At 33.5% G+C, this 22262-nt stretch overlaps 3 protein-coding genes across 3 annotated transcripts; 2 read left to right on the top strand and 1 right to left on the bottom strand.

Annotated features, from left to right (window-relative positions):
• Window positions 1-3805: 3805 nt before the first annotated feature.
• On the bottom strand, window positions 3806-6143 carry LOC146909533 (putative polygalacturonase). Its single transcript, XM_085724000.1, has 6 exons — window positions 6037-6143; window positions 5569-5867; window positions 5371-5491; window positions 5103-5277; window positions 4928-4998; window positions 3806-4645 (listed from the first exon to the last, which is right to left on the bottom strand). The coding sequence occupies exons 2-6, from the start codon at window positions 5644-5646 to the stop codon at window positions 3939-3941; spliced, it is 1152 nt and encodes a 383-aa protein (XP_085580126.1). The 5' UTR covers window positions 5647-5867; window positions 6037-6143; the 3' UTR covers window positions 3806-3938.
• Window positions 6144-7904: 1761 nt separating this feature from the next.
• LOC146909534 (E3 ubiquitin protein ligase RIE1-like) lies at window positions 7905-11004 on the top strand. The gene is made up of 4 exons (XM_085724002.1): window positions 7905-8344; window positions 8762-8881; window positions 9844-10150; window positions 10552-11004. The coding sequence occupies exons 1-4, from the start codon at window positions 8052-8054 to the stop codon at window positions 10711-10713; spliced, it is 882 nt and encodes a 293-aa protein (XP_085580128.1). The 5' UTR covers window positions 7905-8051; the 3' UTR covers window positions 10714-11004.
• A 1632-nt stretch (window positions 11005-12636) lies between these two features.
• On the top strand, window positions 12637-17694 carry LOC146909535 (Peroxisomal membrane 22 kDa (Mpv17/PMP22) family protein). Its single transcript, XM_085724004.1, is given in 9 exon segments — window positions 12637-12866; window positions 12869-13061; window positions 13934-14021; window positions 15192-15286; window positions 15642-15714; window positions 15824-15916; window positions 16045-16131; window positions 17059-17139; window positions 17500-17694. Coding segments are annotated over 8 exon segments (801 nt in total). The 5' UTR covers window positions 12637-12775; the 3' UTR covers window positions 17500-17694.
• The last annotated feature ends 4568 nt before the right edge of the window (window positions 17695-22262 follow it).

Below are 22262 nucleotides of genomic sequence, written 5' to 3' on the forward strand. Positions count from 1 at the left end.
TCGAACAAGATGACCGGCGAAGACCAAACCAACATCCATCAAGATGCTATGACAGTCTTAAAAACCGAGATTCCTCTCAACCTCGTCATTATTCCTCTGTCCTCTTCCCAAGAATACGGCAAAGGCAGCTGTCAAAACTCCGAGCGTCGGTTGCGGAGGGATGATGATATCGCATCAGTTATGTTATGAGCAATTTGCGGTGGGCGATCTACGGTGTCAGCCTTTTAATTACTTTGTGTTCCCAGGTTTTGTTTGGTACTTCTATATAATCGTTCTGTTTGTTTTATGTTATAAGGAGATATGAATTATATAAATTGGATTGATTGTGGTTCTTATTGCTGAATTCTAACAAAGTTCCTATTACCTGGTAGCAGTTTAGCTGCATATCATTAGTTTTAAATTAATGGCAACCAGCATATGATGAATACAAGTGATGTTATAACTAAAGAAAGTACCAAGTTGAGCATAGTGCAGGAACTACACAGGAGCATGACGAATTTGAATAATCAATGATAAAGCAAGTAGAGAATGAGTTTGTTGTTTTTTCTCTCAAGGCCAACAACCCCGTACAAGGATCAGCGCATAAGAAGAAATCAAATGAAACGTGGCATGCCTCCTCAATTTTCGAGATTAATATTCTCACAATCCAGGTGACATTGTTACAATTCAATATACTAGAATGCTATATACACAGATTGGTGGAAAATTTGGTAGTAGAAATTAATGAATATCTTTTATCTTTCGACTAGTTTTTGGTGCATATATACACAATATGTAGACAATCAGTTTTACCAATTTAAGTTTGAAAGACAATGGCAAAGTTACGACCACGACAACAACAACAGCAACGATCAATCTAATAAGAAGTAGGCGAGTTAGTAATTTGATAAGAAGTAGGCGAGCTAGTCCTAATTTGATAGGAAAAGAAATAGAATAATAAACTATGATTATATTATATTATAAAACAAGTTCTCATTAGGAAAATTGTTTAAACTACTCTACGTACCCCATGGCGAGAAAGTGAAGTGTAGTATTGTTAAAAGGTCACATAAAGGGATTCTCGTCAAGGAAAGTCCGGGGTATTTAAGTGGTCCAGGTGACCCACCTCTCTTTCCCGGGAACCCCTTTTATGCACCATTTACTTTGCAAACCGAACTAAGCGCTTAGTAAAACATAAGTATTAGACTAATAGCCACATGTTAGGATAAAGACAGAATGGGCCCGAATAGAAGAGTAAAATGGAGCAGAAGACTTAGTTCTAACTTCATAGGAGGGGGTAGAGACATAGAAAATAAAATACCAAGCAAGTAAAAATTCAAGGTAGTAGGGAAAATAGAGGGAGTATAAAATAAATAGAACGAAGTGGGCAAGTTAGTATGAATCTAATAAGGAAATAGCGAATTTCAATTTAGGAAAAGTAGTAGGAAGACTTAATTTTCGATCTAATAGAAGAAAGAAAAGGATTAAAAGCACAAGATAATCAAATAAGAAGGTTAGCAAGAGAATGAAGAGGAAAAGGAAGAGGAGTACAAAGTATAGGCGAGCTAAATAAAAGAAGACAAAGAACAGTTAGTTCCCGTTGAATACAATTGCATATGATTAAAGACTCCTTTATTCATGATACTAATTACTTTGGAAGCGTGGAAGAATTGTTTTATTTCGCATTAATCAAGGATGGGAGACTAACAAGCCCGCCAAGGGCTAGATGAACGAAAAGAAGAACTCGCCAAATAACACGCCAAAATGAAATGTAGAAATAAATGATCCCACCATTAAGAGCTTGAAGATGAAACACGAAGTTATTCTAACCTTTCTCGACCTTTGAGATTTGTTTTGCGGGTTTCTAACAAGGCACCCTACTTTCTAAAAAAATACTTTGCAAATTTCTCGTTTGTTATTTTTTTCAGTGCTACATCCACGGGAATCTACGAATCAACTAGGCGCCCTAAACGTCAACCTTCGTGAGAGGCTCGGCGGGGCTCGACTCCAAAGGAATCTACAAATAAGCGATCACCCTAGACGTCAAAGAGGCTCTGGCGGGGGTTCGACTAATTAAATCGCCGCGACCACCCAAAACGCCAACCCTTATGAGAGGCTCGGCGGGGTTCGACTAATTAAGTCGCCATTCCTCTATGCGATCACCCTAAACGCCAACCTATGAAGGGCTGCGGCGGGGTTCGACTATAAAAATTGCCAAATTATCATAAATCCTGTGATCGCCCCGAAATGTCAACCTTATAAAGGCTTTGGCGGGGTTCGACATCAACGGAATCTACAAATCGACACGGCCCCCTAAAGGTCAACCTTGATAAAGGCTCCGGCGGGGTGGAAAATCTACAAATCAACTCCATGAGAAAAACAAGAGAATGGAAAAATAAAGTCTCAAAATCGCCAAACAAAGACAAGGGTCGCCGGAAATTCCGAGCCGACACCGTCACTCGCAGCATATAAGAAAATTGGCACGACAATTCAAATCGTTGAAAATCTCCGAAGCATCTAAAGTAATAAAATCGTTTATGTAATATCTCCAAAATGAATTCAATAAACAAAACCGACACAAATTTAATAATAAGGAATCACCATAAAGAAGTCAACTCGTCACGACGATACAAACCACTTCGCCTTATTCCAAGACTCGTGCTTGGGGGGCTATGAGTGGTCGACCTATAAAACAATTCGAATATATACTCCCGGGGTCTCGAAGAAAACGTGAAATCACCCTAGGGGGTTTCTCCAAGTTCGGACGACAACGCCCGAGAGGCACATACGTTCTATGAACAGAGCATTAAGCAATTCAAACACTTCGCCTTGTCCCAAGACTCGTGCTTGGGGGCCGTGAACCACCAAAACCTTCCTAAAGACTTAATGACTTATAGAAAAGTCCAATCCCATGTTGTCATCACTTCGCCTTGTCCCAAGACTCTTGCTTGGGGGTTGTGAACCGTCATAATATTCCTCCCGTAAAGGCTCTAAGACCTCCATAAGGGCTCGGGCACCCCTGTTGCTTGGGAACCAAGCAACCAAAACCCAAGCCCACAATGGGCTATAAATACTACTCTTGGGAGCATTCTCAAGGCATCTAATCATCAGTCTAAACCCTAGAATCCTAGTATCCTTACCGTACTTTTTTTGCAAGTACATAGTGTATGTTTGGTTTCACTTTCAAAAGGGTCAAAATTGATTCTAGAGTTGTAGAATTGATTCGACATGTTTGGTTGCGTTCGAATAGAATCTATTCTATTTGAAATCGAATTCGTACCTTTTGATTCTGTAATTGATTTTTACACGTAAATTTATAGTTCAACTTATTTTTACAAAAATATACTCAAACACAAAATATTTTACTTTCAATTCACTTTTATTTAGAATCAATTTTACGCGATCAATTCCCATAAAATCAATTATTGTCGCTTCATGACCAAACATACACTTAGTTAAGAAGTAGCAGCATAAATATTGTGCTATTGAGAAGGGCCAAACTCCGAGAGCAAAGTTTCTGGCATTTACTATGTCATGGGAGTGAGATGAGTAATTACGGACAGGTGGTCTATGAGAGTTCTTTGGGATTGTGCTATTGGAAGTGTTGTTAGTTTTGTATATACAGTGATATTTGAAGTCCCACGTTGGAAGGTTGTTGGTAAACATGGAAGAGGAAAGTTTAATACTATAAATAAGTATTGTAAGCTTATAAACTCATTCATTAACATGTATTTGCATAGTGGTCCAAGTGGCTAAATGTTTCTTAACTCGTATATCCTTAAATGAATTAATGGAGTGTATATATATAATATAATGGATCAGTAAATTCATAGTTCTTTGTTGAACTAAATATATATTATTCATTCCTTTTCAAAACATTACTTATATAGTATGGAAGAAAACAACATTTACTTCCTCATGGAAGAAAATTTTACTTTTCAAATTGTACATCCATATTATCAGAAGACACTACTTTGGATGTTACAAGTCTTGAACTTAACATCTTCAATGGCCAATTTATCTGTTGGAAAAGGACATTCAATTGCCTTCTCTTGCAGCAGATCACATGGTTTAGGAATCACATTACTTGTAACTCCAGAAACATCTGTGCAATTCCATGGAAGTTTCTTCTTCTTCTTCAGTGCGCTTAATTCAATAGTCACATTAGAAATACATATCCCTGTAAAAGGATCATTAGAAATTCCTTCGAGTTGCCCTGCAACGGTCACATTCTTAGCAACAACATCTCTAAAATTAATTCCAGTAATTTTAGGCAATGCTTTTGGATCAAATCCATTATCAGGGTGGTCTCCATAAGCCCCTGTCAACCAAAACACATATCTCAATATTGTGTTCAATTTCACTCCTTTGACAAATACGTCCTTCACATATCCACCTCTACCGACGGCTGATTTGATTCTAACAGCTGATTCTGTATTGATAGCAGTCACGTCTTCGACTCTTACATTTTCGATTCCACCCGACATTTCACTCCCTAAAGCAATCATAGCACTATCGGGGGATATACATGTTAGTCTTCTTATGATTATTTGTTTTGATGGCCTTCCAAATTTAATTCCATATTGATCCCATCCACTTTTTATTGCAATACAATCATCACCAGATACAATGTAGTTGTCTTCAATCCTAACATTTGTAGACGAATCTATTAAGAAGGCGGAAAATGGGAAAAACAAGCAGTGGTTAGTAATTTAGTACATGTAAATTGCAATTGTACATTTTTCAATATGAATACCGTAATTTGCGTTACTTAAAGCTGAACAAATATAATCTATAAACATAAAGTACGAGTCAAACAAATTATATGAGACTGTTACATACAAATAGAGAATATCTTGTATCTCAATTTTTTTAAATACTCATTTTCTAATAATTCGTTGTCATCGAAACCTTGTGAAATTGTGAATATTATGGAATAAATTATTACCTGGGTCTATTCCATCTGTGTTTGGAGAGTCTACTGGTGCAAGAATGGTAAGACCCTTTATAATTATGTTACTGAAGAAAAAAAGCTTGATCAAAAGAATGAAATATTGTATGTATAAAGAAAAATAATAAACATATTGAAGTTGAGAAAAATTGAAAATGGTGCATTATCAAACCTGCTGTAAGTTGGATGGACAAACCAAGAAGGGGAATTGATCAAAGTGAGATTTGATATTTGGATTTGATCAGAATACAAAATCTCAATCATGTATGGCCTAGTGATTTTCAATTGTTTCTTATGGAACTTCTCCCACCAATATGATCCTTGTCCATCAATTGTCCCATTGTTACCTTATATGAATGAACATGTCCAAATAGGTCAGTCAAATTTTAAAACTACTTCCCCATTTTAATACAATAAGTTTAACAGTATTTAATAATTACCGGTAATTACAACGTCAATGAGGTGAGTTCCAAAAATGAGACTACTAAACCTTGGACCAGGTGCATCTCTTCCCCTTCCATAAGATGGTAAAGGAGGAAGTTGAGGCCATTCTGATTCATCCTGTATCATATAAATCACCCTTCATTAACTGATTATAAAATTTTCCAAATGCTACAAAAAAAGTCATCATATAATACCTGAGATCCAAGAATGACAGCGCCTTTTTGGAGAAAAGAGTGAAATGGCTTGTAAGATTGAAGCTTCCAGTTAACCATTTACCTGGTGGAACAATAAGTTGTGCGCCACCATCATTTGCATACTGGCTAAGTTTGGTTATTGCAGTATTAAAAGCTTTTGTGTTAGAGGTTTTGCCATCACCAACACCACCAAAATCTGTCAAAACTGCACTGTGTTTTCTGCAATTGATTGCAAGGTAATCAAGGTTGCATTCTGCTAGTGATCCAAATATCAAAACTATAGAAATCACACAAATAACCTGCACAAAACAATGATAATAAGTTTGTGGACACATAAAATAAAAATAACCACATGTAACGTTTATTTTCTTAGACATATATAATATAAGCATTATAAAAAACTACTGAGGCATTGACATAGAACAGGTATATGAACAACACACAAAAACTATGCACAAAGAAAATTACATAGGAATTTTCGAATCTTGGACTCTTCATGTTCTGATTAGACATGGCACTTGTAGATATACATAAATCATAGGCATACGATCGATATTATATATAGAGAGGATCATGACTACAAAATGCATGACTACGAAATGCATATTAAGTAATAAATAAATGTTAATCAACGCTTATTATTCTTAGTGGTTACTGTTTTACTTGGTTTTTTTCTTTTCTTTTTTCTTTTTGATAAGCATAGTTTACTGAATTGAATTTTATTCAATGTACAGATAAATAAAAGTAAGTTGTAAGTGTGAATGAAACACATTGATTTCAATTAACATTTCCCTTTTAATTGGTTTAATAAAATGTCCATCTTGGACTTTTTATTTCTTTTTGACTGAAGACCATCTTGAATAAAAATTTAAATATATGTAAGGTCCGAGGCTCAAACATTAACCACCACCAAAAGAATATATACTTGAGACGATTTTCTAATTCAATTCAAATTTTATAAAGAGGGATGTTATTTATAGCGACAATTTTTTTTCCGAACCTATCCCGAAGGATTTGTGAACATTAGAAGACATGGATGGAATCAAAGTGAAAATGGGTCCACTACAAAAGTACAAATCAATAGGTCCTGATGCTTTCGGGAAACATGTAGCATTTCCGTTTTATAAATGTCTTTCATGTATTGATTCGATTCTCTTATGTATTTGATACAACTATACGTAAATTGATACAATATTACAACCATGTTTTATCATCCTCACATCTATATAATTTTGTAAAAAAAAACTATATATTATATATAATTGAGACCAATATTCTAATTCAAATTTTACAAATAGCTTTCTATGATTGACCATGTAAAAAGTTTTTGAGAAATGAACGTAACAATTTGTACTTTGTGTGAGTACAATAGTTCCAACCCTAACAACAATATGCTTAACAAGGGTCAGAGTATTTGGTAGCATGTAAACGTGATGATCTTTTAGAGGAGCCTGACTCATATATTTATAACAGCCAAGACCTAGTGGAGTGTAGAGCTACCTTTCGTCCACATCCCACGCCAACTTCCCCCATTCTTGCCCTCACTTCCGTTGTTATCGGCTGTGTGATGAAAGGGTGGGGAAACCAGGTAGAAGTATGACGTGGACCCGAGGACTTCAAGCAGAAGCTACAACATGTCACTAAGTATTCCCTCATATGCTTTAGAAGTCTTCCGAAATGTCATTGTGGATCTCGTTAATAAGATCCTTAACATTTATTATAATATCAATATAGCTATTGAATCACTATTAACTTTACAAACACTGTATTTTGATGATTCAATTTTACTCTACACCAAGTAAAAACGTATTATTATTATTATTACGAAGCATGAAATCGATCCTTATCTTATTACTATCATAGGTTCGTTTTCTTAACATCATACAAAACAATTAAAGTACAAATCCCAACAATTTCATCTTACAAATCCATAATAAACCCACCCATTATCCCGAATTCCCTTGATACGATTTCATAGGGATGACAAGAACTCAAAGTTTCACACCATCATATACCATATTATTGTTATTATTATTATTTGACTTATATTGTGAGCTTACTTAATGCATACATGTAAATTTTGGGCATAACACTTCAACACGAGGTTTAAGCGATTTCAAATGTAACTTAGAGGTGTACTTAGAACTAAAAATCTAGACAAATTATACCTAAATTTAATTAGCATAAACTTAATTAACGTATAGGTATGTAATTTTAGTTCACGTGTCACGTGATGCATATATGTGAACAATGAACTTAGTTAAAGTAGTAGGTAGATGAAAAATGAAGGATACAATGATTAAAAATTTAAAAAGGCATTAGAGGCATTTTTGTGGAAAAGGGTGTACTAGAAAAAGTCCCATTATTTCTTTGTTGCTCTTATATTATTATTTCTCTCTCTTTTTACCATTTCTTTTCACATCCTAACAAAAATGGAGAGTTTCAAATCCTAACATGCAAGCAAACCCCTTTTGGAAACGAAAATGATAACCGGTGCATATTGTGCGCTAACCCGTAACCCCTTTCTGCTATCCCGCTCCGTCAACATTTCTCCTAAACCCACCCCCCTTCAATTTCCAACAACACCCTCTCCTTCGTTCCCTTCATTTAAACGCTTCCCACCTCTCTTCCCACAATTGCGCATCCGTCATTCTCGCCTCTCCACCCTCCCTCACAATGATTCCGGCGGATTTGGCGGTGATGGTGACTCTGGAGGATGGGATCCTGGAGACAATGAATCCGACGACGGAGGCGGAAAATGGTCATTCTTGTCATGGTAAACAAAAAATGTTGCTTTGACTTTGTCCATAAAGTTAGTTAGGGTGTGTTTGGAAGAGTTAAGCATTTTTATAATATTTTAGGAGAAATTGTCAATTTGTATATTTGGTAGATTGACGAAATGGCAATAAATAACCATTAGAAACTCTCGGACACATAAGTGGAGGATCCGGGGTTCGAACTCGATGGAATGAGAGCATAGTCAGCTCATGATAGCTTAACCTACTCTATCTATAGAGGATCATACCCCTTGTCCTACTCCTCACACTCACCACCAAAATGGGGTGGTGGAGACTGAGAGGAAACATAGACAAGTTGTTGAATTTGGACTCGTGTTTATGTAGTGATTGATGTTCAGACTTCAGTGTGTTATATGAGATAAATGATGGTTTTCTAATGTCTTTATTTATTTCAGCATTGCGAAGAAGAACGAGCCTATGAATACACTGGCATCATCTGTTTGGTGGGTTTTTGGATTTGGTTGTATTGTTGCCGGTGGTCGAGTTCTTGTGGAAGTTCCTTTCCTCATCCTCTGGTAAGAACCGTAGCTTTGATGTGTCTTTTCCTTTTCTATTTCTTTGGGGGGAAGTTGGGTGGATAATAAATTTTTGCATGAATGCCAAGAAAGAGTAGTTGAAGTAGTATAGATTTGTGATACCGAGTAGGTAACCCTCAACATCTTAATTTAAGACAACTGTTTAAAAAAGAACCAAATTTTAACTACTCCACAGTTCCTTCACTAAGCAAAATAACCAGGGAGTAGATGATTGTAGAGTGTTCTGTCTTTGTTTCAATCGAATATCTAAAGAGCCTGGAAATGAAGAGAAAAATGAATGGTCACATTGCACCCACAATCAGTCATTGTTGAAGTGTTATTTTAAGAAGCTCTGATTCAGGTCTGACCCTTTCCTGCACCTTGACTTGTGGAAGCTTAATAGCATTGTGGTGTTCTTTTTTTTTTTTTCCACCACAATTAGTCATTGAGGATTGCAGTTATAGTATTTTCAACCGTGATTGATGAATTCTGTTGAATAGTTTGGCCTTTGGTTGGGACTAAAGGCTTCAAATTGTTGAGATATTATAATCTAAAACTTCAACTTCAACTGAAAATTTGGAGTTGCCTTTTCATGATATGGTGCATAGGAAAATGCTTGTATTTCTTTGCCAAGATAAATTTTGAAGAAGTAGGCTCTAGTGGAAGTGTGGTTACCGTGACTATTTCAAACAAGACCTGTCCAACGCTTAAGCTTGGCTTGATTTTATTGGAATTTGACCTGTTGTTGAACCTAGTTGTTCACAGTCTGAAAGACTAACGCTCTGTCAAAAGGCTGAGGTTAACCCAAAATAGATAATATAATTTATTGGTATTTCACTAATTCATTACTTGTTTACTTCATCCTCTAACATCAGATGCTCTTATTTGGCGTAATTATTCACTCTTATGTAACCTAACATTTATTGGATATATCAAACAATGTTTTTATCACATTCTTGCAGGTTAACATTCGTCTGTCTAGCCATTAACCAGTTTTGTGATGCTATCTTTTCCTTTTGGATATTTTTGATAGTTTTTGGTCCTCTCTTCTGCATCATCCAAATAATAATGTTAGCTTTTGCTTTAGCGCAACCTTTAAGCATCGGAGAAGGTGCTTCAGAAGATGATATCAAGTCACTTCCTATGTATAGGTTTAGTCAGCCAAATGTAATGATTATGGTTGATAAGAACAAGAAGCAACATGAAGCAAGAATCGGTTTGCGCAATCTAAGCCATATCAGCGAACTATCTCTTCATCCAGACGATTCTGTAAGTACAAACTGGGTCTTCTCTTATCTCTCAATCCTTAATTCTTCAGTTTTAATATCATTGTGTTGTAACTTGTAATTAACTGTATGTACTATGTATGGATTGGATCTATATATGATTGGACTAGATGGATAATGGATTGAAAAATTGTTGCAATCCTCAATGTTATCCTTGATTTGTTTTTAGATATGCTTGTGTTTATAATTGATTTCAATAAAATCCTATCTAGAAAGTATTCTCCCCATTCATCTAATGCATTTTAAACTTTTTTGGAAGAGGGTTGAATGTGAATTTGTTACGACCTGAAAATTGCTTCCTGTGATTCTTTATGCTTGTCATACAGTTGAGATACATTATGAAACTACAGAAAGAGAGACTAACTACTTCTGATTATGCTGTAGGAGTGCTGTATCTGCCTATGGTCATATGTTGATGGAACAGAGCTGTATCGCCTTCCATGTACCCACCATTTTCATTGTGAATGCATCGGTCGTTGGCTTCGGACAAAAGCAACTTGCCCACTCTGCAAATTTAATATTCGAAGAGGCGATATAATGGTTTGATATTTTGTTGATAAAGACTAGATGGCACTGAGGTGAAGTATCATTTGAAAGGGACATGGCAGTGGAGAACCAAAATATTTGCCAATCTGCTGACTAGTGTTGGTATATAAGTAGAAAAGAAAAAGGAAATGCCCCACCCTTTCATCTTTGGATTTTAGTTTCCATAGAGATAATTTAACTTTTTAACTTGTCGTGAGGGTCGACACCATAATTTGTACTTGTAAGGCAAAATTATTTATCTTTTGATGCAAACTTACAAGGCAATTAAAGAAACAATTTTCTGTACAGTAATTATTTTCTTAATCACTTTCTCCATCTCCACTCACAATTAAATTTAAGACTATGTATGAAAGTTACTCTTCTCAAATTTCTCTATTTTCAACTGTGTTTGCCGAGCGACACTTGACCGCCGTTTATCTCTTCTACGACATTTAAGTGTTGTTTGACATTTTTAAGATCGGTTTCACCACTTTTTAAACCGATTTAAAAAGTGTCCTGAACGGCCAGTTAGTTGTCGCTAGAGGTAAATGGATAATGTTGCAGTGTTTTGGAGAAATTTTAGAAATGAGGAGTAATTTCCACCGTAATACACCTTTTTCTCGGCAAATAGTGGGATCACAATGGGAAATGAAGGACAATTGGGCTAGCGATGTATTTGGAAAAGTTTACTTGAGCTTATCATATTAGGAAAAAATTCAAATTCTATAGTTAAAATTTTTTATTTTTTTTATTTTATAGACTAATTTGACTAATGAAAATCACATTTTTAGAAACAAAAAACCTACCAAAAACATACGATTGGGAAGGAAAAAAAAAACTAACAAAAACTTACTCGTATGGGTGGAGGCTTTCCACCCTTAGCTTTGGCTACACGAATTTTGTTTATTTTATTTTATTTTAATAAGTATGCATGTTATATTTTGCTATCCCTATAATATACGGTCCTTTCGGTCATTATTATAAATATTCTTTTCTAAGATTAATTGAATTACTAATGTATTTGATCTATATTATAAATCATATATCAATTAGTCAATGAATTTGAAAAACGAATCTTTATTTATAATAGTGAACGGTGAGAGTATTTAACTACTCTAAATTACTTTATTTATAATAGATTAGTAAAAATATGAAAGTTAAAAGATTGTTACATGATTATTGATAAATTGTTAGTTTAAAGATTGTTACATGATTATTGATAAATTGTTTTTTGTCTTATTTTGACACTTTGAGTTTTTTCAAAAGTTACAAAGTGAGTTTTGTGAGCAACAAATTTCTTGCGTTTAGAAGTAAAAGTATTGGGATTTTTGTTCTTATACGCTAATTTAATATATTAATCATAAAAATATATTTTTTATTTTTATATCCAAAATAACTAACTAAAAAAATATTTTTAATTTTCATATAATTTATCAAAGATTATAGTGACACTAAAACTGTTGTTTATCCCATTTATTAAATAAACAACATGCATGCAGCAAGCTGATTCCATTTTTTATATGAAACGCAGCATGTTGTTAGCATTGAAAGGCCTGCAACACGGCCAATGCATTTTCAAAAGAGAAGACTCATTTTCTGGTGTAGTTTAGTTTAAGCACAAGTCCTAAGTTTGATCTCTAAAAACAAATAATATTTTCTTATCTCCTCTAAGGCTCTTATTTTTTTTTGAAAGAATCTCCTCTAAGGCTCTGTCGATATAAAACAATTAGAATCTTTTTTTAACCGGCCTTGACCATGCAGCAGTTGTTAAAATTCTGTAGAAAAGCTTGCCGTCCATTTAGATCTCATGCTCGACAGATTAACCCGAGCAGCGCGCGAAGATATCCAATTTATAACAGAAAAAACGACACAAAAGACGAGACGATACCAAAATTTAGTTGTGGTCACAGGGTGAAAACCTAACACTTACGCACACTCAACTTCAGTCAGTTAAGTGTAAACAAAACACCAACTTTATGGAGAGAAATCCTGAAAAAAGTTAAATGATGATGACGAGAACATAAACATAAACACACACACAAAGCAAAGGTTGTAACGTTGTAAAACCCTTTTGGAGCCGAAAATGATGTCTGGAACTGGAACATGTTGTGCACTAACCCAAAACCCCCTTCTGTTATCCCGCTCCGTCACCTTTTCTCCTCAACCGCCCACCCCCTTCAATTTCCAACAACACCCCCCTTTAACCGCTTTCCACCTCCCTTTGCTCAACTGCGTTTCCGTCATTCCCGTCTCTCTGCCATCTCCGATGACGGTTCCGGCGGTACTGGTGGAAATGGCGGCTCTGGAGGATGGAGTTCCGGTGACAATGAAGCTGATGATGGAGGAGGTTCATGGTCATTCTTGTCATGGTAAACACATTTTTTACTTAAAAATTAGTTTTAATTTTAATTTGGTTAGGGTGTGTTTGGTAGAGTATCTTATGACATGCACTTGTATAAAGAGAGCTTATGGCATGTTTGAATTGGCTTATTTGAATTTATGTACTGACATAAGCACTCTTTGAGAGAACCTATGAAAACAAATTATCACATGTTTTCTTAAGCTCTTCAAGGTTGATTATGAAAACTGCTTATAACTTATACTGAAACAATTTAACTTTATTTTATCTTTTGTTATAGAAATAGCACTTCAAACGCTTATCATGATAAGTGTTAATGCTACAAGCTGCAAATTAAGCTTTTTTATCCAAATAGGGCCTTATTAAAATAGCTTATGAAATCTTCAGCTTATTTAAATAAGCGCATTTGTTTATTTTATGCAAATAACTAAAAATTTATATGTAAGCAGTTTAACTACATTGGTTATTTGATTATAAAATAGCTTATATGTTAGCACTTATATTTATTTTTTGGTGAATAAGCACTTGTATGATAAGCATTGAAAAACTTAATGAAATAAGTGTTTAATTTAGTTATTTATCTAACACACTCTTAATTTCAGGTAAAGGTTAGTATCTGTGATCTGCAATGATATGTAGTAAACAGACATATAATATAAATACTAATAGTGCATCAGCAGTTACCAGTAACAGTGTTTTTTATGAATAATATTAATTTTCTCATGTTCATAACTTCATCTTTTTTGTAAGTTGTAACACATATTGCATGGTCTTCCTGATAGCATTAACAATTATGTCAAATGCTAGAATGAATACACATCAAGTAATTGGTTTTCAACTCATTGAACATGATTTTGGAAATGTAACATGACACGACTACAGGTACATGACTCTTCTTGCAAAATACCCTGTTCCCGTAAAGGCTTTAACATCTGCAATTCTTAACCTAATTGGAGATTTAATTTGCCAGGTATCACAATTGTTTTCTACCTTTTTCTCTTTCAACTTTTTTGTCAAATGTTATGCACTGTGTTAGATCATCTTAGTTAATGTTTCAAGATGTATGAGATACAAACATATATTAATTATAAGCAAAATTGACTTTTTACATTCATTTAATTAATGATGTATGTGATTCATATTATGGACCACATACATCATTAATTGAATGAATCTAAAAGTCAAATTTGCTTATAATTAAGAACGGAGGGAGTACTTTTTTTCAAGCTGCTTGGGCATAGCTTAACTCTTAAGTGGTCTGCATTGTAATTATTTGCAATCTCATAGTGTGCGGACAAAGGTATCCAAATTATGTAAGGGTTCCGAGAATTTAGAGGCACCGAGGAAGAATAGTTATGCTTTAGCTCATGGGATCAAACCTTTGGCATGAGGATATTGTTCTATGAATAAGATTGCTAATGGATACTTAAAGAATGCTAAGTAGTGTCAGATTATTGTCACTTATTCAGAACAAGATTCAGGATAATTCCACCAAAAGCTGAAAATGCTAGTTAAAAAGTTTTGTAAACATTGTGTTTAAGCAACGATTAAGAAAAGAAATGCCCCGGGGGCACTCGTTAACAAGACCCTTATTTAAAGTCCAATGTCCTTATCAGCAGTCAATTTATTACAAATCTCTCTACCAATTCTTTGGAATGAACTTTTTTCACGGTCTTTTTTTACTTTTTACGTTTATCTCATTGATGCACAGCATATTGGGCTCTGATTTCAACAAGAGCTGGGCTTAACCAGACACCCTCCTTTAAGTCCAGGCCTTATTAATTTTCTGTTCTCTTTGCTATTTATTAGCAGGAAATTGATGCATTTTCTTGTTTTCCTTTCTGAATATTATCTTTGGGCTTATGGGAGTGTTTGGTCAATCTTCTTTGGTTTTGGTATCAAGCTTGACACATCATAACATTTGAATTTCTTCAAGTTAATAAATTTTTATGCCAATATTTAGTTTAATTTTTATACTATTGTACATCTCTGCATTGATTTGCATATATGAAGTTTTTAAAGTGCATATATAATATTTAATTTACTTTTTAAACTATTGTACGTCTCTGCATTCATTTGCATATATAAAGTTTTTATTCCAATATTTAGTTTACTTTTTAAACTGTTGTACTTTCTGCAGCTTGTGATAGACAAAGTGCAGACACCGGATTTGAAGAGGACATTCCTCTTTTCGTTTCTCGGTCTTGTGCTAGTTGGTCCAACATTGCATTTCTGGTAATACCCTAGAATCTGCGTTGGTATTTCTGAAAGTTAGAGCTGTTTAAGAGTCTATTGATTTTTTATAATGTTTTAAATAACAGTAATTATAAAGATATACCAATGCGTATAATAATACGTGGAGTTAAGTTATAAGTTTTAATCCTTGTGCTGTTGTTTTTTTGCAACAGCATTGCAAATATTTATTCTTTTCCCCGGTATTGTTAGAGTCCAATGATTGATTTATGTATGATATTCTTGGTGCCAAATTAAAACGACTTCCAGCATATACTTGGCATGGTCACTAGAGTGTTGATGAAGTCGGGCGATTGTTAATCCGTTGTCTTTCTTGACATACACTTTGATTTTATAGGTATTTGTATCTGAGTCAATTGGTTACACTTCCCGGAACATCAGGTGCAATTTTGCGGCTTGTACTTGATCAGGTAGTGCCCTTCTGTTGGTCCCTTGACCCACATACTGTCACTTTATATCAATCATCAGTTATGTGCTTGTTTGATATTCTAATTTTTGAGTGATGAAATATGATTGCAGTTCTTATTTTCTCCCATATTCCTTGGAGTTTTCTTATCTTCATTGGTGACACTAGAGGGAAGGCCATCACAGGCTGTGCCTAAGCTTAAGCAGGTATCATTCAGCCGATAACAGTTTTATTTGATTTACATTTGCTTGTAAACTGTTATAATCATAGTGGTATTTTGTTGTTGTCACGTTTAATAGTGCTTGCATACTCATCCTAAATTTTCATTTTGCAGGAGTGGTTTTCTGCTGTTCTAGCAAACTGGCAATTATGGATACCTTTTCAATTTCTCAACTTTAGATTTGTTCCGCAACAATTTCAGGTTAGACTATTTATGCAATATTAGAAATTTTACTTTAGCACATGCATAATCTGTTCGTCACTCTGAAACCTGTTTGGTGGTTTTAATATAGCAGATAACTGCTTGTTTTCATTTTTCAAGTTCATTTGAGCACACTGGATCTCTCAAAATACAACTTTCTGTTATCCATAGTCTAATAACAGTAGGAAATAAGGAAGGCATTTTCTGCTAATTCTTCATCTTATGTCATATGGCTCGTATGGATGAAGCTATTTGTTTTTTAATTATTAGCTCACGAAATTGAGATGATCATATGTCATTTTTTATGTGGGCGATGGGGCATCTCACAAGGCTTCTCAGTTCATCATGCCTTTTTTTTTATATTCAAATTGAACTAGTACATGCAATTTTACTTTGGGTGGACTCAGATAATTGTTCCTGTTTTTCGAAAGTTCGTCAAGAAGATTTTTGGACGCACGAAATGGATTTATGTGTATGCTTGCTGACAATTTCAGAAGGATGTTTTTCCTTTTACTTTTCTTGTTTTCAATGTTGATTGTATACATTTACCTGCACATGAAATTAAGACGACCACTTGTCATTTTCCAAGTGGTGTGGGGCATCACAAGGGTTGTCAGTTCACTACTTCGTTTTTTATTTCTTTACTCAAATCAAACCCACACATGCATCTATACTTTAGGTGGACTTAGATAATTGTTCTTGATCTTGATATATTGACCGCGAATTTTCTCAAATGCCTGAAATGGAGGCATATATGGTTATGCTACGTGACATTTGCAGCAATGTTTTTTTCCCTTTAACTTGTATGTTTTCTATATTTATTATATTCATTGACATTATCATCTATAGTTTTCTTTAATGTTCTATGATTCACGCCCATTTTCTTAATGTCGTTACCAAGTTTAGAATACATGTAAATAATTTCAGGTCCTTGCTGCCAATGTTGTTGCTTTGGTGTGGAATGTTATTCTCTCATTTAAAGCACACAAAGAAGTTCTTCCAAAATAGGTAAACTTATGTTCCTTAAATGCAGAGCATGTTATCTTGCTCTATTACCTGTAGGATTCAAGTGTACATAAGCAGTAGGCAAAATTAAAAATGATTTTCTTTTGTTAGCAAAATGAATTAGGCAGTACTAACCAAAGGTCTTAGGCTCAAATCCTATCCTCGGAAATGCAAACAACATTAAGACTCTTGGGAAGGGTTTTGTTATCCATGTGGTCCGCCTCAGGACATAGCTGTGTTACATATGACAATATTTTCAATAATCTTTTTGTTTTATAGCTTAGCTAATAAATCTCATCATCGTTGGACAATACTATTAATGAGATGTATGTCCATTATTGATCACTCTTCATAATTTTTCAGGCCTGGGAGTAGCTGCAGGAGCTGTATTGAAGTACAGTATGTTATTTTTAAATGTTATGGTAATTTAGGTGAACATGAAAACTAGGTGCAACTGTTGTATAAACTTGCATGTAGAATAATATTACATGCACTTTCGTGGATAAAATCCTACATCATGTGAGATCAACAAATTTGAAAGGAAAATCATTTTTGGAAGTTAAGTTTTATATCTGATATATTTTTGTAAGAATGTGAATTTGAGTTTGCATTTCCAACCTCATGACTATGACTGCCACCATAGTTCCTCATTTCCTCTAAATGAGTAATTCATTTGGCTCTGATTTTATAAAGTCGAGTAAAAAATAAATCAACTTTTGATATTATGTGTACTTGCATATAAATCGAAAATTTGTTGGAATGTTATCTGGGTCGCGAACCCGGAAATGTGCAATTCTTTTGCCGGAATGACAAAGTTGCATGATTCTGATTCCACGGCTCTGCACAACGATTCCATAGCGTCCACCCATATAATATTTTTAGCCTGCATAGCAACATCCCAGAATCGTAACATCCTACGTCTTGGATCACAATTCTGACTACGATGCCAGAATCTACAAAGAAGTGAGTGGAAAATGATTTATGATTGAATATGTTGAAGTAAATGTTAGTTGAGTGATAAATTTTAGTCTAAAAATTAATTTTGGAAGAAAAAGTTTCAAATTTTAAGTTATAATCATTTTTTAAAGGGTTAAATATGTTTTTAGTCCCTATACATATGTCAACTTTTCGTTTTAGTCCCTTTAAAATTTTCCTTAGACTTTTAGTCCCTATAAAATTTTCAATCACTACTTTTGGTCCCTATTTTTAATTTAATTTTTGTATTTTTTAATGAAATTGTGCAGAAATGTGTCAAGTATTCTAAAATAAATTCCTAAAAAAAATTAAATTTTTTCAACAAAACACAAATTAAATATGAATTTTTAACCGTAAAAAATATAAAAATTCATATTAAATCCATGTTTTGTTAAAAAATTCTGAATTTTTTTTGGAGTGATTCTTATAATATTTTGAATTTTTCTGGAAAATTTTATTAAATAATATGAATTCTACATATGAGTTTACTTTAAAAGAGGGACCAAAAGTGAAGATTGAAAATTTTATAGGGACTAAAAGTTGAAGGAAAATTTTAGAGGGACTAAAACGAAAAGTTGACATATTTATAGGGACCAAAAACATATTTAACCCTTTTTAAAACAAAATTAATTCTACTCGATAATATTTAAATATGCCAAATTAATTTTATGCTTCTAGAACAAATTGTCTCATCCAAAAGAGAATCCATACATACACACACACAAAGTGCTAATTCACTTTAGAAGATAAAGTACGTGCTAATAATCATTGATAGGGGTGTAAGCGGTTCGTACTAAATCAACGAAACCGATTGTCCAAACCGAACCAAACCGAAAAAATATCCAACCTTGTTTGGTTCGGTTTGAAACCGATCCGAACCAATTGAAACCGTTCTAGTTTGGTTTGGTTCATGGTTTTTCATTTTGAGATCCGTGAAACCGATGAACCAATCCGATGATAACCACACTCCTTATTTTACTAATATTATCCTACCTCACACAAACTTATGGTTAGGCCCAAAATTAAAAGTCCAAAACTAATTCACTTTCTCTCATCTTTATCTGACATCTCATCTCATCACCGACTCTTTCATTTCTACTAAAAAAGAAACCCTAGCCGTGAACCACACCAAACCTATTGTTCATCGCCACCGCCGGTCACCGTTGAGATTGTTCATCTCTTGTTTAGTTTTATCATGTTTATGCCATTGATTTATACTCATTATATTTCATTGTTTTCCATGTTCAATTTATATACCATTGATTTATTTATACATGTTATAACTTATATTTCATTATTTAGTGAAGATTAGAAAGAAAAAAACCATTAAAAAAAGAATTGTGATTTGCGCGCCGTAAAATTTGAACACCGTAAAAGCCATTCAAAAATATTAGAACACCGTAAAGCCTAGAAAATTTTCTCAACAAGAGAAATTGAATGTATATCCCTATAGTAACAAAAAATTTGATCACGATAAATAAAACTATAAAATATATATACTAAATAAAAAGTGCATGAGTGCATCCCTAGAAAATATATATACTAAGAATGATGGATGAATGAATCTTGGATCATATGTATGAAATATTGAGTAAGGTTATTTATAAAAAGTTTTTTGAAAAATAGAAAACATTAAAAAACAAAATATGAAATACAATTATACAAAATTCTATGAAATATTTTATGAGAATATGATTTTTTTTAATTGTATTTTTTAACAAACCGATCAACCGAACCAATCCAAACCGAACCAAACCGGTTAGTTTGGTTCGGTTTCTTTTTTGAAAATAGTGAAAACCGAACCAAACCGAACCGATGAAGGTTTCATCGGTTCTGACATTTTTTGACTAAAAACCAATCCAAACCGAACCGTTACACCCCTAATCATTGATGAATAGATTTTGGTGGATATTAAATTCACACGCATAACAAAAATGAGTATGAAATATCAATTCTTGCTCCTTTTATTGTCTATTTTACTAGAGTTAAGATCCTCTTCATTTCCTACAATTAAATGGTTTGAAAGATCACTTACAAACGATCTCATATTGCTTACTTTAAAAGTCATACTAGTGTCTTGATACACTTGTTAAGGAAATAAAATACAAATTTTGTATTGAAAATAACATTTTTTTTTTACACTTTTTGGTGTATAATGGGTATCTGACACACCCATAACCGTGGTATTTTTTTTTTCCTTCAAAAAGTACAGTACTGCAGGAACATTTATTAACGTCTTCCTATTAAATCGTAAAACCACATACAAAAGTCATAATATATGTAATTTTCGATATAAAAGTTACTATTTTTAGATATTTAAACAATGTCTTAAAACACATGTTAGCATTCCGCTTTTTCTACGTGTCTTACCAATAAATGTCCTTAATGTGCATCATTTAACAAATTGTAATAAAGGGGTAAAGCGTGGGAGTGAAAAACCATGTTGATGTGTTTTTCCTTTTTCTTTTTGTCCCCTTTGGTATCACAATCAAAAGATGCATTGGGATACAACCCAATATGGATAAAGACTTGGCTGGATCAAGGAAGACAAAATCATAACTGGATTAATTGCATGGTTTCTAAAGAATCTACCTTTTCTTTTCCTTGCATACGTGTACACGGTCATTGTTTGTTCCATTAAAGATGAATGAACATACTAGTACTTTATATTAAAGAAAGAAATATTTTGTCAAAAAAAATTAAAGAAAGAAATATATCATCATAATCGTTTTCTGATATGCACGCAGGAAAAAGGTTGCTTGACATAATTATCCAAGTTTAGTCAGTACTAGTACTTTGTAATTTTATACAACCTCCGTCCCAATTTAATTGACACAATTTTGTTTTTCACACATATTAAGAAAAATATATAAATAAAAGGGAAAATGGAATATATTGTATTGGGAATGATAAAAGTAGTATTATTTAATGTTATATTGTATTGGGAATGATGAAAGTTGTATTGAAAATTGAAATGGGTCGAGTTATTTTTGGACACTTTTTTTTAGAAAATGGGTCAGTTATTCCGGATGAAGGGAGTACTAATGATGGTTTTCTGAATTTCCTTAGCTTGGCAAACGCATGCAGGAAGAAACATTTTCATCATTTGATGCACCAAAAAATGATTTTTAAAAAGAATAGTGATGATAGAAATTAGAAAGTGAAAAAAGCAGGTGAAGGTTAGATCATAAATTTGCTGTTGTACTTCAATTATTGAAACTCATTCTACAAACCTAATTTATAAGGTTTAGTAAAAAAATCCTTATAAGGCAAAACGTGTCTCTTCTTTATAAACTTTTTTTAATGGGTTGCATAAATTTTTCATGACGTATTATTTTAAAAAATTAGATTTTTATATTGAAACTAACACATCTTTATAAAACTGATTTATAGAGTGAGAGGAGTCATTTTTGACTAACTCATTTCATATCTTATCTTTATATTATATGGGACTTGAGTTTTTCTTAATATAAATCTCATAAACGTCCAACAATATTAAGCTTGATACGTGAATATAAATGACGGACGACCCAAATTGATAACCCTTGACATCATATTAAATTTTTATATTGAGTCTAATTTTGTAACAGCTTTAATACATTCAAGTTTGTATTGATCTCACACTCACTCAATTGGATCAATTTAGGAGAGAAAGCTTAAAGAAACTCGTAGAAAGAATAGATTATCGGAAAGTTCTGTTTTGAAATTGAATGCACACAGTTACACATGCTTGCTTGCTCTACAAGTTATTTATACAATAGCATTGGATACACATTATTTTGTTACAATGTTAGTTCCATATTCAACTAACTATCCTAACTAAATGAACTGTTTCAATAAATTTAACCTTATAAAAAAGCTTGTAAGATGAGGAATGTCAATCTATAAAAAACTTGTAAGATGAAGAATGTCAATCTTTATAAACTTCAATTGAGACTTTATCCAATAATATTGGCCCTAGCTCATTCCTTCCGACTTTTCATTTGATTTTTACAATTTTGTTATTCACCCGATCTAGGCGACAATATACAATGGTGTGAATATGTTTTTGCAAAATTTGAACTTGTAACTAGTTAGGCAACTCATGTCAGAAGGCTTTGAATCATGTTCTTTATCCTGTCTCGAACAAAGTAAACACGTATAGTATGCTA

This window comes from Medicago sativa, chromosome 7 (genome assembly GCF_051527215.1).
Source record: "Medicago sativa cultivar Bolivia chromosome 7, Bolivia_mono, whole genome shotgun sequence".
NCBI classification, from domain to species: Eukaryota; Viridiplantae; Streptophyta; class Magnoliopsida; order Fabales; family Fabaceae; genus Medicago; species Medicago sativa.

Excerpts from the sequence above, each read along its gene's own strand:
- LOC146909534 (XM_085724002.1), top strand. The coding sequence starts at position 8,052 with ATGATAACCGGTGCATATTGTGCGCTAACCCGTAACCCCTTTCTGCTA. Across the intron at positions 8,345-8,761 it reads AAATGGTCATTCTTGTCATG|CATTGCGAAGAAGAACGAGC; the intron begins GTAAACAAAAAA and ends TATTTATTTCAG. Across the intron at positions 10,151-10,551 it reads CTCTTCATCCAGACGATTCT|GAGTGCTGTATCTGCCTATG; the intron begins GTAAGTACAAAC and ends ATTATGCTGTAG.
- LOC146909533 (XM_085724000.1), bottom strand. The coding sequence starts at position 5,646 with ATGGTTAACTGGAAGCTTCAATCTTACAAGCCATTTCACTCTTTTCTC. Across the intron at positions 5,492-5,568 it reads CTGTCATTCTTGGATCTCAG|GATGAATCAGAATGGCCTCA; the intron begins GTATTATATGAT and ends TATATGATACAG. Across the intron at positions 5,278-5,370 it reads CATTGACGTTGTAATTACCG|GTAACAATGGGACAATTGAT; the intron begins GTAATTATTAAA and ends CATTCATATAAG.